Source organism: Anastrepha ludens, chromosome 2, assembly GCF_028408465.1.
Source record: "Anastrepha ludens isolate Willacy chromosome 2, idAnaLude1.1, whole genome shotgun sequence".
In the NCBI taxonomy this organism is placed as follows: Eukaryota; Metazoa; Arthropoda; class Insecta; order Diptera; family Tephritidae; genus Anastrepha; species Anastrepha ludens.
The window spans coordinates 143,456,369-143,466,293 of record NC_071498.1 but is presented as its reverse complement, the minus strand read 5'-3'; the positions used below and the strand labels follow the sequence as shown (position 1 = coordinate 143,466,293).

Genomic DNA, 9,925 nt, shown 5'->3' with positions numbered 1-9,925 from the left:
CTCTTCCCATTTAGTCTGCTTATATTGGATTACCAATTGCCGAATCTCCAAATTGAGATCCTTTATGCGGGGATCCCCGGGGTCGGCTTGGCGTATGTTGTCACGCTCGATTGCTAGAACGGCTGCTTCAGCTGGGAAATTGGGACGTATGTCCCGGAAGTAGAAATGAAGCGAGCCGCAGCAGCGGTGAGCACCTTACAGAATGCGCGATCGTCTACATGCACATCGATGGAGATGGTGAGGGCGGCGAAGGTGTCCTTAGTAAATTCTGCGAATCTGGTCCCATCAGCTTTATTAAAGTTGATGTATGACCGGTCATTCGCTGAAACAAAGTCGGCAGGTCTCTCAATCGAGATGATGATGGGCAAGTGGTCTGATGCAAGCGATAGCATAGGTCACCAGGTTATACTATTAGTCGGACCAGTCCTAGCAATTGTTATGACAGGCGAGCTGCTGCAATTGCCCACTACCCTGGTGGGAGCTTCGTCGCTCACTATGCTGAATGTTTTTTTTTTAAGCATGGAAAGTCGAAAAGTGTGAGACTTGCCTTCCGCCTCAGCCACTAAAAACCCACCCCAGCTCCGTTTTCCTCCCGCGGGACAACCGTTAAATAGTACTTCACGGGAGGAAGAGCGGCCTATTGCCCCTTCATTAAGATTTGCGCTGTTGTTCAGCAGTTTGGAAATTACTTCTTCTTCTTAATTGGCGTTATAACCGCTTACGCGATTTTGGCCGAGTTTAACAAAGCGCGCCAGTCGTTTCTTTCTCGTGCTAACCGGCGCCAGTTGGACACACCAAGTGAAGCCAAGTCCTTCTCCACCTGATCTTTCCAACGCAGAGGAGGCCGCCCTCTTCCTCTGCTACCACCAGCTGGTACCGCATCGAATACTTTCAAAGCCGGAGCGTTTGTATCCATTCGGACGACATGCCCCAGCCAACGTAGCCGCTGGATCTTTATTCGCTGCGCTATGTCTATGTCGTCGTAAAGCTCATACAGCTCATCGTTCCATCGTCTGCGATATTCGCTGTTGCCAACGTGCAAAGGTCCAAAAATCTTACGCAGAATCTTTCTCTCGAACACTCCAAGCGTCGCTTCATCGGATGTTGTCATCGTCCAAGCTTCTGCGCCATACGTTAGGACGGGCATGATGAGAGTCTTGTAGAGTGTTAGTTTTGTTCGTCGAGAGAGGACTTTACTACTCAATTGCCTACTTAGTCCAAAGTAGCACTTGTTGGCAAGAGAGATTCTACGTTGGATTTCAAGGCTGACATTGTTATCGGTGTTAATGCTGGTTCCTAAATAGACGAAGTCTTTTACAACCTCAAAATTATAACTGTCAACAGTGACGTGGGTGCCGATACGCGAGTGCGCCGACTGTTTGTTTGAAGACAGGAGGTACTTCGTTTTGTCCTCGTTCACCACCAGACCCATTCGCTTTGCCTCTTTATCCAGTTTGGAGAAGGCAGAACTAACAGCGCGGTTGTTAAGGCCGATGATGTCAATATCATCGGCATACGCCAGCAATTGTACGCTCTTATAAAAAATTGTGCCTGAGCGATTAAGTTCTGCGGCTCGCACGATGCTCTCCAACATCAGGTTAAAGAAGTCACACGACAGGGAGTCACCCTGTCTGAAACCTCGTTTGGTATCAAACGGCTCGGAGAGGTCCTTTCCAATTCTGACGGCGCTGTTGGTGTTGAGCAACGTCATCTTACATAGCCGTATTAGTTTTGCGGGGATACCAAATTCAGACATCGCGGCATACAGGTAACTCCTTTCCGTACTGTCGAATGCAGCTTTGAAGTCGACGAAAAGATGGTGTGTGTCGATTCTCCTTTCATGGGTCTTTTCCAAGATTTGGCGTATTGAGAATATTTGGTCGATGGTAGACTTTCCAGGTCTGAAGCCACACTGATAAGGTCCAATCAGTTGGTTGACGGTGGGCTTCAGCCTTTCACACAATACGCTCGCTAGAACCTTATAGGCGATATTTAGAAGACTAATCCCGCGGTAATTGGCACAAATTGCAGGATCGCCCTTCTTATGGATTGGGCAGAGCACACTTAAATTCCAATCGGCAGGCATGCTTTCATCCGACCATATTTTGCATAGGAGCTGATGCATGCACCTTACCAGCTCCTCGCCGCCATGTTTGAATAGCTCAGCCGGCAGTTCGTCGGCGCCCGCGGCTTTGTTGTTCTTTAGCCGCGTTATCGCTATTCTCACCTCGTCATGATCGGGTAGCGGAACGACAATTCCGTCGTCAACGATTGGGGTATCGGGATCTTCACTTTCTCGGTGACATGCGCAGCTGTCACTGTTTAATAGGTTCGAGAAGTGTTCCCTCCATAATTTAAGATTGCTCTGTACGTCGGTCACCAGTTCGCCGTCTTTGTTCTTACAGGAAAACGCCCCGGTCTTAAAACCTTCTGTAAGCCGCCGAACTTTCTGGTAGAATTTTCGGGCGTTGTTCCTGTTGGCCAGCATCTCAAGCTCTTCGCACTCACGTATTTCGGCCTCTCGTTTCTTCTTTCGGATAATACGTCTCTCTTCCTTTTTCAGCTCTCTGTAGCGATCCCACATGGCTCGCGTTGCGCCCGATCGCAGCGTGGCTCTATAGGCGGCATCCTTTCTTTCTGCGGCAGCATGACATTCCTCGTCGTACCAATTGTTTTTTCGGGCTCGCCGGAATCCGATTTCTTCTTCGGCGGCGGTACGTAGAGAACGAGAAATGTTGCTCCATTGTTCGTGGATGCCGGTTTGTTGGGCAGTACTCTCTGAGAGCAGAAGTGAGAGTCGAGTGGCGAATCTTCTGGCTGTCTGTTGTGATTGCAGCTTTTCGAGGTCGAACATTCTTTGCGTAGGTAGATGCACGTTTTTTGCTGCACAGAGGCGCGTGCGCAGTTTGGCTGCAACAAGGTAGTGATCCGAGTCAATGTTGGGTCCTCGGATCGTACGAACATCTAATACACTAGAAGCGTGTCTTCCATCACAACATGATCGATCTGGTTTCGCGTTTTTCGATCAGGGGACAGCCAGGTAGCTTGGTATATCTTTTTATGCTGGAATCTGGTGCTGCAGACTACCATGTTTCGGGCCCCGGCGAAGTCGATCAGCCTCTGTCCGTTACCGGATGTTTCGTTGTGTAGGCTGAATTTTCCGACTGTGGGGCCAAAAATTCCCTCCTTGCCCACCCTGGCGTTGAAGTCGCCAAGCACGATTTTTATGTCGTGGCGGGGGCAGCGCTCATAGGAACGTTCCAGGCGCTCATAGAAAGAATCTTTGGTCGCATCGTCCTTCTCTTCCGTCGGGGCGTGGGCGCAAATTAGCGATATGTTAAAAAAACGGGCTTTGATGCGGATTGTTGCGAGACGCTCGTCCACCGGAGTGAACGACAGTACTTGGCGACGAAGTCTCTCTCCCACAACAAATCCGACACCGAATTTGCGCTCCTTTACATGGCAGCTGTAGTAGACGTCGCAAGGTCCTATGGTTTTCTCTCCTTGCCCCGTCCATCGCATCTCTTGGATGGCAGTGATGTCAGCCTTTACTCTCACTAGGACATCAACCAGCCGGGCAGAGGCACCCTCCCCATTAAGGGACCGGACATTCCAGGTGCATGCCCTCAAATCATAGTCCTTAGTTCGTTTGCAGGGGTCGTCATCAGTATAGGGAGGTCTCATCCGAGGCTTTTTTAAAGTTTTCATTGGGGGCGATTTTTAAGTGGCGGGTCCCAAACCCAACGCACAACCAGCTATCCTGGAATGTTTCGCCTTCTCACTTTAGCTCACTCCCGAACGGGTGTTCGGAAGCTACCCAGAGGATACGTGGGCTAATCCCGGCCGTTGTGAGCTGCTTGAACCATATGTAGAAGAATCGTCCTGGCCACTCCCAAGTGAATGGCGATCAGTAACTTTCCCCACTTGCGTGGACTTCTACACATGGAACCATCCTCCATTTGGAAATTACTAGTTTTGCCATATTACATACAGCGGACCAATGTTCTTCGGACTCTATCATAATATCGAATTGGTTATCAGCCGTAATTGGCTTCCCCACCCTAGTGCTTAGTTCCTCCCTTTCGAACGCAAATCGCGGACAGACAAACAAAACATGTTCTGCGTCTTCTGCAGTTGGTGCACAATGAGAACGGTACGGGTCGTCTTCGTGCTTAAACCTATATAAGTAGGATTTAAAGCACCCGTAGTGGTGCCCGCCACTATGCTGAATGTGGAATCGTCTATCTGCTCTGCCAAGTGCTGTCCCCTAAGATCGTTTGGTAGGCTTGAATGCCAAAAATCGTGATGCGCATTAAAGTCACCTATTACCAATCGGTTTTCACCTCTAATGAGCGTACCAATTTGAAGGTGATATCCTGCCGGGCAGCAGGTGACAGAGGGTATATATATGTTAAATATTTCGCCTGACCGGACAGCTATCCCTTGACATTCCAAGGTGCAGTCCCCGCAAAGGATGCCTTCATCGATAAGACGATACTGCACTGTGTGGTGGACTATAAACGCTAGGTCTGCACCGCTGTCCCGCTCGCGGAAGTCGACTATCTCGTCTATCTGGCTCATGAGTCCGTTGCAGTTAAATTGAAGAAGCTTGAAGCACTAGACCAACAACAATGTTTTAACGAGTGTGTTCAAAAACTATCGGGAATTTTGAATTTTCGCAGGTAAATTATATTCGAATTTTCGTTTTTGTGGCGATATGTTGGTACTCATGTCTCTCACTCATGTCGACGAGCTCAGCCATTTTGAATGTTCAGTTAATTGTTGACAGCTACTTTGATTGCACGTGTTTCGACTCGTCTTTGATTTTTACCTATTGAAAAAGATGGATCAAAGAACCTGTATCAAATTTTGTGTGAAAAGCGAAATTAAGTGCGCGGATGCTTTCCGAATGTTGACTGTGTCATACGGAGAAGCTACTTTGGACCGTAACGTTGCAACGTTTATCGGTGGAACAAAATGTTCTCAGTAGGCCGAGAAAATGTGAACGACGAAAAGCGTGACCGACGCCCCAGCACTTCAACAAAATTCGCGATACTTTTTGAACCCGCTTCGTACGTTTGATTGTCATGGCAAAATATTGGAAAAGTAGAAAACGAAAAATTAATTCGTCTTGTTTTATTCAGTGCTGACAGCCACATGGACACAGCGAAAAAAAAATCAGTGATCTACCAATACCACCTTTAATAGATTCGCCTTGCAAAACCCCTGAGAATGATTACGTACCAAATAATCATCTCGAATTTGTTATAACATCTAAAGAAACAAAAAAGGTTGCCACATCTCACAATAAAAGACTTCAATCACACATAAGCCCTTTAACGGCAGAAATAACTCTCAATCTCTCTCCCATCTCCTTTAACAGACGGATTTATCAGGCTAAAAAGTAAAAATCTAGAAATGGTTGCATCACTGGGCGCTGCACATACATGTCTAATAGAATGTCTTATAATTCGTTTACATATAAGAAGATTATCTACTTTTTCGTGCTTAACTCACAATTCGTACTTAAAAAGCGAGATTACCCATACAAAATTTCTCTCTCGAAATCTGAGATTATAAAATAATTCTAGATTATTACCATACTTTTTTATATACAACCCTGTGTTATCGATACTTATTTTTACGAATGTAAGGAGAAACGTCGAAGTAAAAACTAAATGAAATGAATGCCGGCAATGAAAAAAAGGGTTTGTAGGCATAATTTTAATAAAATTTTTGTTAGGTGTTATTAACTATGCAGTCATATTATAGAAAAAAGCGTGCGTCCATTGACGCTTTGGCCTTTATTGCTTATTACAAAATGTAATGTCGAACTTCGAATGCGTATTGCTGCCATCATTTTTTTGCAAATTCAATAGACTTCGTTTAAGGATTCCCTTCAACTGTCTGCTACTGGCAGCCAATTGCGCAATTAAATTAGCTATTCCTTCTCCTTGTATTTTCTTCATATCGTTAATAATAATTAAACAAACCAAAAGCTCCAAAATATTCCACCAAAGCAATTTCTATGAAGAAACCCCTTTTAAAGCAGTATTGGCATCTGATTGTCAATTTCGCGGGTAATCTGCCAAATGTGTGCCATAACGGGTAGATTAATCTTGTGGATTTATTGTTAATTACTGCATATATGAACGTACTTTTAGTTTTAAATACAAATACTGCCGAATGTTAGAAAACAGATTGCAATAAATAAATGAATTCAAAAAAAAAAATTTTTTTAATGAGCCTTGAAATTTGTTTATATCTATGTATGAAATAAAATCCACATACAATTGAATATCTGTTATTATTTATTTAAACAAATTGCATTCTCGGTGTGAACGTGGTTACATTTCACTAACCCCAACTTATTGTTGGCCTTATTCCTTTGGCCTGGTTAAAAGACAATTCACAAAAATTACAAATTACAATTAACTTTCAACTGTTAAACACCTCTCCGACACTCTGTAGTGCGGAGATTGTAAAAAACAACAACTTTCGAACTCGTACTGACGACAATTACAATTATGCTGCGAAAAGTAACGCGAAAGTGTGTCGAAGACAGTATATATGCCATTAAAATGAAAAAAAACCCATAACGGAAAAGCAAATAGTCGATGAAATATTAGTTTTAAAATAATTAAAATAATCGTTCAACGACTTAGTTATGTTGCACAGACTCATTCAGTTCGCCATAACGTCCAAATTTATCCAGAGGATCGTCATCACTATCTGAGCTACAGAGTTCTTTCTCAGGCGGGCAGTAATATACAGTGGATGTAATCGGAAATATAACCGCTCCCAGATTGTATTTGAAAAAACGACGCGCTTTCTCCTCTCCAATCACACTACTCAAAAGTTCTCTAGTTACTTCGAAATTGCTATCTGAAGTTTGTTGCTTTTGCTGAGGTTTATATATTGGAATTCGTTTATCAATTCTTTGTTGAGTTATTGATTTTGTTGGGGTATCAGCATTTAACCGAACAGGCGAAACGTTACTAGCACCAACAGGTGATTTCCTTTCATTGCGAACAATAGTTTCTTCTTTTTTTCCATAACGTGGATTTGGTGTGTCTTGAATAGCCGTTCCAGAAAATCGCCCCTCCTCAGGAGGTGAGGAACAAATTTCCAACTCTCGTCCGGCTTTAACTTCGTTTGATTCTTTAGATTTGTAAATGTTTTTTAATCCAGCTTTCGATCCATGCGGGCTGTCTGAAAGGGATATTGAATGCTCACTGATGGTCGGCAGACATTTGTTTGCCACTGCATAGCATTTAGATGTTGTGGCGCGACAATTATTTTGATTTGGCATTCCTTTTTCGCGTGGCGTAGAGGGAATGGTCCCCGAGCTTTCATTTATGGTCGGCGGCCGGCTAATCAACTGTTTGCGCGCAGCAACGCCGTTCAGCGCTGTCGAGTTACAAATATTTTCAACGGTTTTAAGAAATGTATTTTCTTTAAAATTTTCGGATGGTAGGCTAAATGGCTTGTTTGTTTCTGTTATTGTTGCGAGATTAAAATCTTTAACAAATTCCCTTGTTTTTGGAGTCTTAGTTGGTTTTCTGACAGTTTTAACTATTTCTTCTGAATCGGTGGTTGATGGGGATGAAATCAAGTCAACTGAATCAATACTTTTAAGTGTTCGCTTTTCTTCCGGATCAAACGCCTTAATTGATTTAGTCTTTTGTTCCAATTCTCGTGTGGCTTTAACTTTGTTTGGTTCGTTAGATTTGTAAAAGTTTTTTAATCCAGCTTTCGATCTATGCGGCGTGTCCATATAAGAAAATCGCCCCTCAGGAGGTGTCGAACAAATTTCCAACTCTCGTGTGGCTTTAACTTTGTTTGGTTCGTTAGATTTGTAAAAGTTTTTTAATCCAGCTTTCGATCTATGCGGCGTGTCCATATAAGAAAATCGCCCCTCAGGAGGTGTCGAACAAATTTCCAACTCTCGTGTGGCTTTAACTTTGTTTGGTTCTTTAGATTTGTAAAAGTTTTTTAATCCAGCTTTCGATCTATGCGGCGTGTCCATATAAGAAAATCGCCCCTCAGGAGGTGGCGAACAAATTTCCAATTCTCGTGTGGCGTTAACTAGGTTTGGTTCTTTAGATTTGTAAATGTTTTTTAATCCAGCTTTCGATCTATGCGGGCTGTCTGAAAGGGATATTGACTGCTTTCTGATGGTCGGCAGACATTTGTTTGCCACTGCATAGCATTTAGATGTTGTGGTGCGACAATTATTTTGATTTGGCATTCCTTTGTCGCGTGGCGTAGAAGGAATGGTCTCCGAGCTTTCAGTTATCGTCGGCGGCCGGCTAATCAACTGTTTGCGCGCAGCAACGCCGTTCAGCGCTGTCGAGTTACAAATATTTTCAACGTTTGTAAGAAATGTATTTTCTTTAAAATCTTCGGATGATAGGCTAAATGGCTTGTTTGTTTCTGTTATTGTTGCGAGATTAAAATCTTTAATAGACTCGCTTGTTTGTTGTTTTCTGTCAATTCTAGCCATTTTTTCTGAATTCTTTGATTTAGTCTTATGCATCTTAGTAAGATTTTCTCTAGCCTTCAAGGCTGCCATCCGTTTAGTGGTGATTTTAGGAGGTGCTGTATTGATAAAATTATTTTTTGGAGGTGAAGATCTCGGTGGAGTATCATATTTAGTTGTCTTAAACGATACAAATTGATCGCTAAAACAACGAGAAAAAAACTATTAATAATAATAATAAACCTTACGAATATTGCCACTATAGCTTACCGATTAAGACTATTAGGCCGAGACATGCTGCAAGAAGCAATCATAGATTGGCTGGCTTGTTTTTCGATTATCTTTGATTGCTGAATCTTGGGTGCTCTATTCAGATTATAGTTACAGCAATCGCACTTGTAAGCACGATACCTTGTTGCTTCAATTATCATGCCATGGTTATGACGAATTTGCTTAGAATTTAACCTTCTCATCGATTCAATACGACTAAGTCCGCTTTTCATATGCATTTTCTTTGTAGTGCGAATATAGTTCCCAGTATCAAAGGAAATCGATGAATCTGTACTGGAATCGGATTCAACTTCGGTAGTCGTTACACTATGATTTCGACGCATCCATCCGCCTACTTCTTTCTTAATGCGTACAGAATCAAATGTATTAAGAATACTCTGCAGTCCGGCATTTTTCCATTTTCGTTCATGTTCTTCCAAAACTGGAAGAGTAGCATTTAAAATATCTTGAATTTCAGATGACTCAACAAATGATATTTTTTCGTTTAATGTTATTGCTTTCAATAGGCTGTGATGTTCGATATCTTCCGGAGCATCATCTTCTTCCGCACCTTCACAATATTCCATTTGTTCTTCATCTAAAGAATCGTCAAGAAATGTTTCATCAATTTCTTCGACGTCATAAATTTCACCCTCCTCGCGAACACTAAAAGACTACAAGACAAAAACTAAATTATTCCTAAGGTAAGAGCCAAAAAAATCTCACCGCAAACCTCGAAAAACTCGCTCCACCAGGTACTGCGTGTAAAAGTCAAGTTTTCTAGCATATCTTCACTTATAACTGAATTGTTAGAAGTCATTTTTAAGCCCAAATAACTCTTAAAATATGCAAACCAATTTTATGAAACCGCAACTACAGAATGAGTTGTTGTGCCGCCATTAATTTTTTGAATGATTTTTTGGTATGAAATCAGTGTGGCCAGATAACAAATAACAATGTTGAATTTTTTCTATTGCTTGGTTTCTTCAATTGAATGCTGCCATTTATAAGTTTTCTTTCGCGCACAAGCATATGTGCAGATTATCGCTTACCACTTTACTAATAAAAAAAGCAAATGCTTGGGGTCATCTAAAATGTTAGAATCGGTCGTGATGTGAGTTTAGAAATAAATAAATGAAAATAAGAGGGAGAAAAGGAAAAGTTAATGGAAAA

General features: G+C 42.5%; 1 protein-coding gene across 1 annotated transcript; it reads right to left on the bottom strand.

Annotated features, from left to right (window-relative positions):
* Positions 1–6,293: 6,293 nt before the first annotated feature.
* LOC128855479 (uncharacterized) lies at positions 6,294–9,680 on the bottom strand. The gene is made up of 3 exons (XM_054090419.1): positions 9,486–9,680; positions 8,753–9,426; positions 6,294–8,684 (listed from the first exon to the last, which is right to left on the bottom strand). Exons 1-3 carry the CDS (start codon positions 9,570–9,572, stop codon positions 6,662–6,664), a joined length of 2,784 nt encoding a protein of 927 aa, XP_053946394.1. The 5' UTR covers positions 9,573–9,680; the 3' UTR covers positions 6,294–6,661.
* Positions 9,681–9,925: the final 245 nt, after the last annotated feature.